Source organism: Sphaerodactylus townsendi, linkage group LG01 (assembly GCF_021028975.2).
Source record: "Sphaerodactylus townsendi isolate TG3544 linkage group LG01, MPM_Stown_v2.3, whole genome shotgun sequence".
In the NCBI taxonomy this organism is placed as follows: Eukaryota; Metazoa; Chordata; class Lepidosauria; order Squamata; family Sphaerodactylidae; genus Sphaerodactylus; species Sphaerodactylus townsendi.
The window spans coordinates 84623844-84638630 of NC_059425.1; the positions used below are offsets into that span (position 1 = coordinate 84623844).

The window sequence follows — 14787 nt, forward strand, 5'->3', positions numbered from 1 at the left end:
AGATTGAATATACTACTGGTGCTTTCAGAGGAAATAGCTTTCTATATTATGGTCATCTTTTACTAAAGGGAAGTAACATTACAGTTAATTCTTAGTATGCTTTAATATTTAACTAATGAGTTGTCCTATACTTAGGTTGTAGAGATCAGCAACTGTGAAGAGACTCAAGCTTTGGCTCTAAAAGTAATACTTGCCTTAACAAAGCACAATCAACAGAGAATACATGAGTTAGAAAACTGCAATGGATACTCAATGATTCATCAGGTGTTGATAAAACCTAAGTGCATTGTTGGATTTCACATCTTGCAGGTATGGGGTCTCATTGAAACTTGTATGCTGGCTAAATTTGGAAAGGTAGTTAATCTGCTTCTCAAAGTGATATATTTCATTCTAAGGACCTGAGCAAGTGACAATATTTTTAAAATAAACATAATCTATTAAAACCAGCTGCATCTTAGAGGATGTAGGAGTTTTTAGATTATTTGCCTCACAGTATTAATGAAATTCTAAAAGTAAGTTTAAATTTAATTGCCTTCTCTCAAAATAGACCAGATTTGTGATGTTGTCATTATAGATATAGAAGTAGCCTGAAACTGTCACCAGCTATCCAAAGTCATTTTTATCCTTTTGATTATACAGCTACTTCTCTTCTCTGTAGATTTTGTTTTCTAATTTTTTTAACCTGTGTGTTTTTATCCAATACATGTCATCACTTGACGTTAGATTATTTAAAGATATAGATCATTCAGCATTGTCAGGCAAAATGTTCCCACACATTGTGTTTATTATGTGACATGTATACAGGAATTATAAAAATGAAGAGGGGAAGGCAGATTGGTTTGGAAGAGAATGTCTGTGAATCTTGCTTTTTTCCTCACTGAAAAATTAACCCTTATCTTTAATGTTTAAAATAGCAATGCTCATTTGAAATGTAAAATGTAAATACTAGCTGGCAGTGACGTGGGTATAGTTTTTTATGGGGGGGTCGGGGCGTAGCCACTCCTCCTGAAGCCCCGCCCCCAGCCTCAGTGCTTATAAAAGCAGCTCTCTGAGGCCTGGGATGGCAGACTCCCCTGCCCTGCCTGTCCCACCCCCCTCACCGGCTGGGCTCCCAGACAGCAGTCCCTTCTGCCCCCCCCCTCCGGGCAGAGGCATAGCTAGGGAAAATGGAGCTCAGTGCAAAACCTGAGTTTTGCTCCCCGCCCCCCCCCAATGGGCGGCCGCTGTGATGCTGGAATCCACCCCCAAACACCCCCAATCCACCCCCACACCCCAATCACTTTCAATGGTGTTTAAACTAGGGAGCCCAGATTCTTCTTTTAAATCTACCACCACCCAGAGCCCTCTGGGGGTGGGCGGTATAAAAGTCGAATAAATAAATAAATAAATAAATAAAATAGAGGGAGAATCTGAGGTCCCCATTCAAAACAATATTGAAAGTGAGGCTGTTGTGGGGTGGATTATCCCTGAAGCAGCATCACTTTCAATGTTTAAACTGGGGACCTCAGATTCTCCCTTTACATCCATGCCAAAAAAGGTGGATTTAAAAGGAGAATCTGGGGAAATTTGGGGGGTGCCTGCTGTCGGGGGTGCAATTGTTAAGCTAGCAGCACCAAACTTTCAGGGTATCTTCAGGAGACTCTCCTTCTGATACCACCCAGGTGTGGTGAAGTTTGGTTTAGGGGTCCAAAGTTATGGTCCCTCGAAAGGGTAGCCCCATCTACTATTAGCTCCCATTGGAAACAATGGGGGATGGGAGCACCCCCTTTGGGAGTCCATAACTTTGGATTCCCTGAACCAAACCTCACCAAACATGGGTGGTATCATCAGGAGAGTCTCCCATAAAATCCCTGAAATTCTGTTGCTGCTAGCCTAAAAACAGAGCTCCCCTGCAGGCCCCAAACTGAAAAACATTTTTAATAATACAAAAAAACTACAAATAGGGGAGCGAGCTTCAGACATGTAATGGGGGGGTTGAACCCGAGAACCCCACGCCTTTACCTACGTCCTTGCTAGCTGGGATATAAAAATTTCATCAAATTAATATTTTAGCAGCACATCAAATTTACTACTGGTCAGTGTGTTGTTAAAAGTGGGCCAAATCACCCCAACCAAGCAAGGTGGTGTTATGAGGCTTTGTTGTTGATGTTTCCTCCACTAATGGTGTTTGCTGTCTTTTGAAAGACTCTTCTTGCAGGATGCTGCAATGAGAAAATAATTAATCTAAATGACAATGGAGAATTTACACTTGATGTAGAGACTACAGCAATAATTCAAGATGTTAAATTGTTGGAAGAAGTATTACTTGATTGGAAGATATGGTCTAAAGCGCAGGTATAGTTTTTTTTATTTACAGAATGTGCATTGCACTTTTCAAGAGACCAGCCATGATGACTTTTGTATTTAGCTAAATAAGTTGCAATATTTTTGTTCATAGCCATTAAATGTGTGTCTGCTCCTTCTGAAATATTTGAACTGGTTTCTAAGTTTAAGTGGCAATTAAAGCAAAGAATAAATAATCCAAAACTTGCATTGGGCATCCTGATAGGTTTGTGCAGTTTTCCATCCATTCCTAAAATAATAATTTGTTGAGCTGAAGGTGCCAATGGGGATGTAGTACATATTGAACTACATTTAAGACTTTAGGAAAGAGAGTGAAATTGATGTCTGTAAGACTGCACCTAACATTGTGTTTTTTACTTGTTAGATTTCCATGTAATTGCTTAACAATTTTAGTGTGGACCTTTTAACTTGAGTACCATTTACCTTTATCTCTGCAAGTATAAGGAGCAAGCTTAATTTATTCATCCTTAGTGACTCATATGGGGTTAGTAATATCATTGGCTGTGTGAACTCTCTCATTGTTTCACCAATAACAATAATTCCTACTGAGCTGAATGAAACAAAAATCAATAAACAACATAAAATAGAAGAATAAAGAAATGTATTCCAGTATGAGGTGTCATGGATCAGATCTCATTTTTTCAGATCCATATCAAACTGCTTTGTTAGAAAGCATTACAGGCAGTCAATTCTTCAGAGAGAGCGTTAATTCAAAATCATGAAGGAGGGCAGAAACAGTGAAAGCTGGGAAGAGTATCCACCTGTCTGTGTCCTAAAGTGCTAAAACAAAATCCTTCTTGACATTTGTATGAGGAATTGTTATAAGTGATTCAGAAATGGTCTCCACTGTATTGTAGACTGTACATACAGAATTTTGGTCCTTTTAAAGTTCAATATTTTGTTGCTGGTAAGATGTATAACCTTGTGTTGTGCATCCGTGTGGTCAAGTGTACAAACTGTTACCCCTGTGAATACTAGCAATAGAAGAACGTAGTTTCTGAGTATTAGCTTGTACTATATTGAGGTGACTAAAAACCTCATGATTGGTTTGATATGTAAATAAGCATCAAAGGTCCACTAACTTGCATGCTCTCTTCCCTAGTGTCTGAATGATAGAATGAAGACATTGCAGTATGTAACAAACTGCAGTTTATTATGATGTCTTAATTGGGCACGTAATTTTTTAAAAAAATTAGAAACATAAATATATATAAAATACAAATGTCTTTCTTTGAGCAATACACAACATTGATTCAGTGAGATACGTGGGCTATAAAAAAATAACCTGATTCTTAATTCAGTGAGAGAAGCTCTGCATGAATATCAGCTCACTCAATTGTTATAATATAAATGATACATCTGGATTAATTTCCTATATAGATAGTGTATATGTGTTTATGTATTTTTAACATGGTCCTGTCATTATAAATAACAAAATGTTTTATGGTTATGCCTGCTATTTAATAAGTAATTGGATTGCTGAAGGCTTTCATGGCCAGAATCACTGGGGTGTTGTGTGGTTTCTGGGCTGTATGGTCGTGTTCTAGTAGCATTTTCTCCTGTTTTGCCTGCATCTGTGGCTGGCATCTTCAGAGGATCTGATGGTAGTCTCCAGGCAGTAAGCAGTCAAAGGGCTAGTCAACATCACCCAGAACACCACCCACCACTCTAGGCAGCAAATGGTTCTTTCTCCCACCCTAGACATTCCACAGGTATATATATTCCATTTGCTTTACTACCATCAGGTCCTCTGAAGCTGCCAGCCACAGATGCAGGTGAAACGTCGGGAGAAAATGCTACTAGAACATGGCCATACAGCCCGGAAACCACACAACACCCTAATAAGTAATTGTTTATAATAATAATGATTCTGTAATTCCTTAAAATATAACTACCAGTACTACATAGATATAGTAACTCATAGAAAATATATGTGAAATTTCCTCTGTAGCATTATCATTCCCAAACAGTATGAACATAACCCAATGTTCCATAAACATAACTTAAATATCAGACGAGTTTCTTAATGTTGTTTGGTGATAATTTAATAAGCAATGCATTCTCCCTGACATAATTCAACCAGTCTTGTGGAGGTGTGAAGCGTCTGCTTTTTTTCCATCTGGCATATAGACTTATTTTAGCAACCACAAAAAGGTTAAGACAAATTTCAAATCTGACAAAACAACATAATTTTTAATATAACATTTTGACCATGAGAGTTAATATTTAACATATCATTAGTGAAGTGCACTCACAAAATCCCCCAAATTCTGTGTTTTTGCACAACTCCAAAAATGTTAACAAAATTGTCACCAAATGATCCACATCTCCACAACAATCTTATAGTTAATAGACAGCCCATGTGGAGTAAGATGCCGATTAAATAAACCCTTAGCAGCAGTGGCGTAGGAGGTTAAGAGCTCGTGTATCTAATCTGGAGGAACCAGGTTTTTTATTCCATGTTCTGCCGCCTGAGCTGTGGAGGCTTATCTGGGGAATTCAGATTAGCCTGTACACTCCCACACACGCCAGCTGGTTGATCTTGGGCTAGTCACAGCTTCTCGGAGCTCTCTCAGCCCCACCTACCTCACAGGGTGTTTGTTGTGAGGGGAGAAGGGCAAGGAAGTTGTAAGCCCCTTTGAGTCTCCTTAACAGGAGAGAAAGGGGGGATATAAATCCAAACTCTTCTTCTTCTTCTTCTTCTTCTTCTTAAAATATTTTTTCCTCAATCACGTGCTCATACATCTAGGCAAATCAATATTCAGTGACCATTTCGGTTCTTCTAGTTTGATATTTATCTGTAAATCCCTATTTTCAAGCAAAAAAGCATAGATATTAGCAATAAATCTTCTAAATATATTACCACCTTAAGAAAGCTTAAACTGCTATACTTTCCTACCAGAGTATTAAGCATGTGTCTAATTTGAAGAAATTGAAATAAATGGAGTCTGTTGCCCAATTTAAAGATAATTTCCTCATAGCTCAAAATCTGTTCTATCAGGGGTCCTCAAATGGGTGCCTGTAGGCACCATGACACTTCTCCTGATGTTGTTATGAACCAGGTGGGGCCAGGAGAGGCTTTTGATTCACCAAACTTCTGATTGGCCATTGGAGATTTGATTGGCTGTGCAGATTTTCTAAAATGTTGTTTTGGTGGCAGCTGCCACCACACATCAAGGATCTTCAGTGTGTAACGGACAATAAACTGTGGCAGCCATTCTGTGGCTGTCCCTGCCTTTTTATAGCAGTCATTTTGTGGAAGTGCACACCATGCTGTATCAGAATTTGAATTCTGCTCGTAGCTCAAAAAAGTCGGGGACCCCTGAACTAGAACTTCTGTAGTGTCTAAACTCTAAACCTTTATCTCTAATTGGGGACTTTTGACATATTTTGGTTTTGCTTCTGGCTACAACCTGGAAGGATCACAAGTGTTTAAAGTGCATCACAACATCTTATTCAGGCATCACAACAAATTGTGGTTAGTTCAAAACAAGGAAGCCTTTCCTCCCAAGAGAAGTATCACATGAACCTGAAGACTTTGTGGCTTAATCTCAACATGAACAAACTGGTTATTTCAATACAATTTGATAAAAGTTGTTAACTTTGCTTCTGCTGTAATTTTGTGTTAACTAAGGCTTGCAACATTCTTTTGTTTTGCAGCAAGGTGTTTGGAAAATACTCTTATCAGCTCTAGAAATACTTATCCAAGATAATCACTGGCAACAGATGTTTAACATTAAACAACTTCTGAAAGCTCGAGTAGTACATCACTTCTTGCTGACATTTCAGGTGTTTCAGGTATTTCTATATAACGTTTGTTTTGAAGTTGACAGGGATTCAGGAAACAGTTCTGGGCTGCAAATTACGATGCCCTTGTTAGGAAACCGTTGAAGCATTCTACACCTGAAGTATTCAGTGATGGTATACAAATCCTGAACATTTTAAAATCTGTAGACCAAGATTTTGAAGAGGCTTAGAGATCATCTTTTCTAATTTCCTAACTTGAAAGAGAACCATAAATAATTTCCAATAGTGTTTTCTAAGCTTTTTCTTTGACAATTGTAAAAATAATGGGTTGGATCCATGGCAGCCTAGTGATTTCTGTAAAATGCTTGTACTGTGGGATTGGGGGACCATAAGGAAGATCTGCAGTGGAAAGGTGGAGCTGGTGGAAAATTTTAGATCCAACCTATCTTAATCACACTACTGAACATTTCTTGTATTCACTTGGAATTTTGAGCAAGAAAAGCTGAAGAGTAGTCTTTCAATATAAAGCTGCCCCCCACCCCACCCCGGTCTTTATCCTTGTATAGAACATAGAATAAAACAGTGATTTTGTGGGTTTTCCTCTTCAGCTATTTGCTTCTTCATTTTTTCCTAGGAGCACAAAGAAGAACATTTCATATCTATACCTACTGAAATTTGCAGATCATTTGTGAAAATAATTGAAGAAGTTCTTGGTTCTCCCCCAGATATGGAATTGCTGACATTGATCTTCAACTTCCTCTTAGCAGTTCATCCTCCTACTAATACATATGTTTGTCACAATCCCACAAACTTCTACTTTTCTCTGCACATAGGTAGATAAAATGTTTTGCTCAGTATGAATTTGTAAATAAGAAATTTCTGTGAAATTTACTAACAACTTTATAATGAACAGTACACCCTTCTAAGTCTTCTGAAATCATTACAAGTGCATAACACAATATCGATTGTAAGTCATCTCCTTTTCGGATAATGTTTTTCATATGTTTATAGCCTCTTCTGCTTTTACTCCTCTAAAGTTTCCTAATTGTAGTCATTTGTGTTTCAAATCTGATGTTTGGTTCCTCAGTCCATGTCTTATTAAAATATTTGATAGTGTCCAAATTTTGACTATGATGGACTTGAGGTACAGAAATAACTTATTGAAATCAGTGTTGTTAAATACAGTTTAGTATGTTCATTGCAAAGTATCAAGGCAGTATTATAGTACCTTAGAGATAAACTGTGGCACAACATTTAGTGAATTATGGTAGACTTTCAGCCCAAACCAGAGCCCTGGGTGGGCAGGGACGGAGCTGCTACTGCGCTTGCCCCACCTCCTTTGGAGGACTTTTCGGCTTTGTGGGGGTAGCAAAAAATAAAACTAAACTTCCCCACAGCTGGAAAGCCCTCCCTTGGGCTACATGGACTTATGACACCCAAAAGGGTGGTGCAGATCAGAGGGCTACGCTGCTGCATACCGGGAGTCACTGCCAAGGTGGAACATGAATTGGGCAAGATCCCGCAGGCTCTGACTCTGATGAAAGGCAGTTGGGTAGTCTTCAGGCCACAGATCACCACCAAGTAGTTATTTGCAGAGTGTAATCCCCTTTGGAGGGTATATTGGAGGAGGCAGTCTTACACGTACGACAGTTCCAGACTGTTTAGGGCCTTGAAGATTAAAACCAAAACCTTGAACCTGATTTAATACTTCACCTGGAGCCAATGCAGCTGATAGAGCACAGCCTGGATGTTGACTGTCATTGATGTCCTAGTCAGGACCCAGGCAGCTGCATTTTGCACAAGCTGAAGTTTCTGAAGCAATCTCAAGGGCAGCCTGCATAGAGTGAGTAACTGAAGACTAGCCTAGAGGTGACTGTTGCATGGATCACTGTGGCTAGGTCAGGGCAGCACAGTTAAGGTGCCGGTTGTCTAGCCTGGAGCAGATGAAAAACACCATGTTGGCCTTGATGGGCCAGTGGTCTGATTGAGTAAAAGACAGCTTCATGTGTTCATATGTTTTAAAATAGGGTAGATTCTCAGATTCTTTAGATTCTTTACTTTTGCTATTGAAATGAAAAGATGATTCTGTGTTGGTGATGAAACTCTGTGTGGTTATCAGGACCTCTCCTCTCTGGTCACTGAATTGGGATGCTTATTTCTTTAGCTCTGCACTTTGCTAGCCTGATGTTGTCTGAAGAAGAAGAAGAGTTTGGATTTATATCCCCCTTTCTCTCCAGTAAGGAGACTCAAAGGGGCTTACAATCTCTTTTCCCTTCCCTCCCCCCCACAACAAACACCCTGTAAGGTGGGTAGGGCTGAGAGAGCTCAGAAGAACTGTGACTAACCCAAGGTCACCCAGCTGGCATGTGTTGGAGTGCACAAGCTAATCTGGTTCACCAGATTATCCTCCACAGCTCAAGTGGCAGAGCGGGGAATCAAACCCAGTTCTCCAGATTCAAGCGCACCTGCTCTTAACCACTACACCACGCTGGCTCTCTGAGCTGATCTCAGAAGCTATCCTGGCAAGTATTTGGATGGGAGACCCCCAGTGAACACCAGGGTCATGATGCAGAAGCAGACAGTGGCAAACCACCCCTGAGCGTCTCTTGCCTTGGAAATTCCATCAGGGTTCACCATAAGCCAGATGTGACTTAATGACACCCCCATTTTGCTAAAGCTCCCTTTCTGCAATTTTAAGTAATTAGGGATGTTTACTCAGATGTAAGTTCTACTTCAGTTGGTGATACTTATTTCTTAGCAAGTTTGGTTATGATAATAAGATCCAGATATATAAAGAGAAATTGAGAGTGCATATGCAATCCAGTATACATACCAAATACTGGAAGGTCTATCAAGTTTGAGGAGATGAATCAACATGCATAAGATTCCACTACATGTCTCACTATGTAACAGTTACTATAGCTCTGTAGATGGCCTCACACATTTAAATGTTTTTATTTAAATTTTATTCATGAACTGTCATTGGTAAGTTTAAAATCTTATATGTTCAAGGAGCCCTTATGGTTCCTGATGCTAATTAAAATATAGTATACTCCAATGTAGGGTTTGCTACTTCCGTTATATTTTTAATCATGTTGCTTCTAACAGCAAGATCTTATTCATTTTTTTAGATGGCAAAATTTTCCAAGAGAAGATTCAGTCAATCATGTATCTGAGAAATTCCAGCAGTGGGGGGAAATCTGTTGACAGCCCAACATTGGCTATTACAAGTCCAACAGGATTTTCTGCTGCACCTCAAGAAGGTAAACAGTTGTGTTCGAAAAGCTCTTCAAGTCATAATCCACACCGTACCTTCTGAGCCCCAATGGTTGATTCTGTAATAAAGTGGGACTTTACCCAATGGATCTGTTCCTGCTCTTCTGCTTTTGGTTGGTTCAGAATATCAGTTGCTTGAATGGAGTGCATTATAACCCCTTCTCCCCAGATCTGGAGATCTTTTACAGTAAAATCCTAAGTAGAGTTACTCCAGTTTAAGCCCATTCATTGCAGTGGTCTTAGCCTGGAGTACCTCTGTGTAGGATCACACCATTAAGTGTCCCAGAAGTAAGAATGGAAGAGTCAGATGATATTCTGTCTCCAGGGTAATTCCACTGATGCAGATGGGATTCTTGTCTACTCTTGGAGCTACCTCACTAGGTTCATCAGGTAATGTTTGCATTGGTCAGGCTGTTATGATTGGTGCAGACATAGGCTTACTATACTGGTTCAGCAGCTCCCAGTGTTCTGTCTGGTTAGCAATCTGTCTTAGTAAACCAAGCCTAAGAAATTATGACAAACCATCCCAACTGTTTGGATGGTGAACTTGGGCTCGGCTAAGACGACCCTTTGTCCACCAGCTCTGCCTCCTGGTACATGTGGGAGTGCAAGCACCCCTGCTTCCTCCCTTCTCCCCTTCAGCCTGGGGTTTTCATGGAGCCTTTAGAAGCGGCGGTGGAACTCACTCTTCATCCAAGGAATTCCAGCCGGGGCTCATAGAGTGAGCACGGCAGGGCTGAGAGCACCAGATGTACGGACATCATGATGTCTCTCACTGGCCCCACTCAAGAATTGATTGTTTGTCCAGAGTTCCAACCAAAAGATAGGAGAGGATTGATGAGTCATCAGGATCCAAAAGGAAACCTCTTGAATGCTAATTGCTTGCTGCAGTGGATTCAGATGGGGTAAGTAATGGTCTGCTTAGAGCGCTGATTAAATCACCTTAGGGTGACACACTGGGGATTAATTAGCCCCATTGTCCAGCCAGGCACACCTTAGAACCAGGAGAATGTTCAGGGGTCCTTGTGGCGGATTTATATTTGACCTGTGTGCCATCAGCTGTACTGGCTTCCGGTGGAGCACCAAATCAGATTCAAGGTTCTTGTTCTAATGTACAAAGCCCTAAATGGTCTTGGCCCACATACTTGTGGGACTGTCTCTCCTGGTATGTCCCCCAAAGATTGCTTCATTCAGTGAATTACAACCTACTGGTAGTCCCCAGCCCAAGGAAAAACCAGCTTGCCTCAACCAGGGCCAGAGCTTTTTCAGCTCTTTCCCCAGCCTAGTGGAATGCTCTGTCTGAAGAAATCAGTATCTTGCAGGACCTTATGCAGTTCCTAAGAGTCTGTAAGATAGAGTTGTTCCACAAGGCTTGTAGTTGAGGCAGCTAGGCATTCCCCTTCAATCTTCAGCCTCTATCAACTTATTAGTCAGTTCCATCAGGATTCCTTGATGTTTTTGTTATGTGTATGAATTCAAATTTTACTGAATTAAAATTTACTATGCCATTTGGGTTTTATTATACTTTTTAGATGTTTATTTTTAGATGTTTCTTATATTTTAGAATGTTTCTTTATACTTTATCATTAGATGTTTACTTGTACATCATTGGATGTTTTACTGTGTTTTATATATGTTGTGAGCCACCTCGAGCCTGGAAGGAAAGGGGCAGCATATTACATCCAGTAAATCAAATCAACTGTCTTCCTGCCCGAACTGGTCATCTGGATAGATTCCAAAACCCTCTCTGAGGCATCCATTTTGTGGGGAGCAGTATCTTGCTCTTCTGTCAGTCTTTGACTTTGCGCCTTTGTGGCACCTTTAGTGAGATGAGGGGTCTAACTGCTTACATAGCATGGGGGCTTCCAGGTATTGCAGAAGTCACAACCTCTTCTTTTGGGCAACATATATAGCTGGTAGCTATTTTTATTCCTGTGACGAGTGAATGAAAGGGACTGCTATTGAGGCATGTTTGTGTGTCTGAAAGACTGTGGCAAGGAATTGTATACTTGCAGAAAGTTTAGTCAAGATTCCTGTTGCCCCCATTCCTGTTAAATTTCAAGTTAAATTTGGAATGAAATGGATATCCCATGCCTTGGAGCATTTTGAAACTAGTGTGTCTGAAATATTTATTATAAGTTCAAGTGTTGCTGTTCCTGTGGAGTAAAGCATGTGACATTCTGTTATCTTGGAGGTTATTATATACTTGTATGTGGCTTAGAGCAGATGGTTGTGGAACCAACCAGGGGAGAGGTGATCCTAGATCTAATTCTATGTGGGACCCAGGACCTGGTGCAGGAAATCAGTGTTGTTGAGCCGATAGGGAACAGCGACCACAATGCTGTCAGATTCAGTATCTCAGCATGCGAACAAGTAGCAACTACTAATGTAGTTACATTCGCCTTCAGAAAGGGAAATTTCTCAAAGATGAGGGGGATAGTGCGCAGGAAGCTGAAAGGGAAAATCAAGAGAGTCAAAACTGTCCAGGATGCTTGGAGGTTATTTAAAAACACAGTAATAAAAGCTCAGCTGGAATGTGTTCCACAGGTTAGAAAAGGCAGCACCCAGTCCAAAAGAAAGCCACCATGGTTAACAAGAGAGGTTGAGGAAATTATCAGAAAAAAGAAAATGTCTTTTAGAAAATGGAAGTCCGGTGCGACTGATGAAGAATATGAGAGGGAACAGAAATGGTGGCAAAAGAGAAGCAAGTTAGCTGTAAGGGAGGCAAAAAAGGATTATGAGGAACGCGATGGTCATGCAACATCAAGACCAGCAACAAACAAAGGCCCTTCAAGTACATCAAAAGCAGGAAGCCAGCAAGGGAAGCGGTAGTCCAAGTAGATGACAAAGGAACAAAGGGTGTGCTAAAAGATGGCAGGGAGATTGCAGAGAAGCTGAATGAATTCTTTTGCATCTTACTTCACCCAAGAGGAGGTGAGGAACATTCCTGCACCTGAACCAAGCTTCTTAGGAGGCTAATCCGGAGGAACTAGCTAAGATAGTGGTAGACAAGGAAGAAGTTCTGGCAGCCATTGATAAACTAAATGTTACCAAATCCTCTGGCCCAGATTGCATTCACCCAAGAGTTCTTGGGAAGAGCTCAAGTACGAAATTGCTGGATCTTCTCAGTTTAATATGCAACTTATCCCTGAAATCAGGCTCCATCCCTGAAGACTGGAAGATGGCCAATGTCACACCAATCTTTAAGAAAGGATCTAGGGGGGACCCGGGAAATTACAGGCCAGTCAGCTTGACATCTGTTCCTGGTAAATTAGTAGAATCTATCATTAAAGATAAAATTATAAAACATGTAGAAAAGCAAGACCTGCTGAGAAAGAGTCAGCATGGCTTTTGCAGAGGCAAATTCTGTCTTACAAACTTACTAGGAGTTCTTTGAGGGTGTAAACAGGCATGTGGACAGGGGTGAACCGGTGGACATTGTCTACTTGGATTTCCAAAAGGCTTTTGGATGTTCCCTACCAGAGACTGCTGAGAAAACTCAGCAATGAAGGAATAAGAGGGGAAGTCCTCCTATGGATTAAAAACTGGCTGATAACAGGAAACAAGAAAGTGGGTGTAAAATGGGAAGTTCTCACAATGGAGAGATGTCGGGAGTGGTGTCCCCTTAAGGATCCGCTTTTGGGACCAGTGCTCTTTAACCTATTCATAAATGACCTGGAAGTAGGTGTGGGTAGTGGTGGTGGCCAAGTTTGCAGATGATACCAAATTATGTAGGGTGGTGAGAACCACAAAGGGATTGTGAAGAGCTCCAAGCGGACCTTGATAAATTAGGTGAGTGGGCTCTCAGAAATGGCAAATGCAGTTCAATGTAGCAAAACGCAAAGTGGATGCAACATAGCGTAATTTAAACTTCACATACACGCCATAGGGGTCAAAAAAAAAGAACAGTCACAGACCAGGAGAGGGATTTAGGCGCCTTAGTTGGGATAGTTCCAAGGAATGTCAACTCAATGCATGGCAGCGCTGTAAAAAAGGCAAACTGTATGCTGGGGATAATTAGGTTGGAATTGAGAATAAAACTGCAAAGATTGTCATGCCCTTATATAAAGCAGTGGTGCTAATCGCATTCTGAGTACTGTGTCCAGTTCTGGTCACGCATCTCAAAAGCGATATTGAGGAGATAGAAAAAGTGCAGAGAAGGGCAACAAGGATGATTGAGGGACTGGAGCACCTTTCCCCAAGGAGGAGAGGCTGCATCGTTTGGGACTCTTTAGTTTGGAGAGGAGGCGGCTGAGGGGGGATATGATTGAAGTCTACAAAATTATGCATGGGGTAGAAAATGTTGACAGAGAGAAATTTTTCTCTTTCTCACAATACTAGAACCAGGGGGCATTCATTGAAAATGCTGGGGGGAAGAATTAGGACTAATAAAAGGAAACACTTCTTCACGCAACGTGTGATTGGTGTTGGGAATATGCTGCCACAGGAGGTGGTGATGGCCACTAACCTGGATAGCTTTAAAAGGGGCTTGGACAGATTTATGGAGGAAAAGTCGATTTATGGCTACCAATCTTGATCCTCTTTGATCTGAGATTGCAAATGCCTTAACAGACCAGGTGATCGGGAGCAACAGCCGCAGAAGGCCATTGCGTTCACATCCTACATGTGAGCTCCCAAAGGCACCTGGTAGGCCACTGCGAGTAGCAGAGAGCTGAACTAGATGGACTCTGGTCTGATCCAGCTGGCTTGTTCTTATGTTCTTATGTTCTTAATGCTTAGTTACTATGGTAATTAACTGGTCTGTATTTAGCAGAAATTTATCAGTGTTCAGTAGGAAATGTTAATGCTAAAGAAATGCTCTCCAGCATCTTGTCATGAGTAGAGTTTAAACTCATAGCCCTTCCTATACTTTTGAAGTCCATGTAAAGGCTGTGATCAATGGTTTAGGCCTCTGACTTAGGGTGTGATTTTTTTTTTTGTTCAAGTCTTTATTATGAAGCCCCAATACTTTAACAAGCAAACAAACAAAACAGGGATTTTAAGCATTGGAGCAGCAGGAAGATAGGGCACTAAACATTTTCTTGCCCACTGTTGCTTTTCTTCACATGCCCCCCAGCATGTTGCTGTCCCTCTGCAGGATTTCAAACACATACTGTATATACTCGTGTATAAGTCAACCCGCATATAAGTCGAGGCAACTAATTTTACCACAAAAAACTGGGAAAACTTATTGACTTGCATATAAGTTGAGGATGGGAAATGCAGCAGCTGCTGGTAAATTTCAAAAATAAAAATAGATATCAATAAAATTACATTAATTGAGGCATCAGTAGGTTAAATGTTTTTTAATATTTATTTCAAAGAAAAACAGTAAACTAGCTCTGTAAGTGGAAAAGAGGGTCAACAAAAGCAACATGGTCTCAACCATAACTTTAAAAGTACAAAAACCTTGGCTCAACC

At 40.7% G+C, this 14787-nt stretch overlaps 1 protein-coding gene across 1 annotated transcript in view; it reads left to right on the forward strand.

Moving 5' to 3' along the window:
* LYST (lysosomal trafficking regulator) overlaps nt 1-14787 on the forward strand; it is a 107286-nt gene that overhangs the window by 41516 nt on the left and 50983 nt on the right. The window contains 5 exon segments of the mRNA XM_048485770.1: nt 136-309; nt 2185-2334; nt 6004-6141; nt 6725-6923; nt 9222-9353. Coding sequence (XP_048341727.1) covers nt 136-309; nt 2185-2334; nt 6004-6141; nt 6725-6923; nt 9222-9353 — 793 coding nt within the window.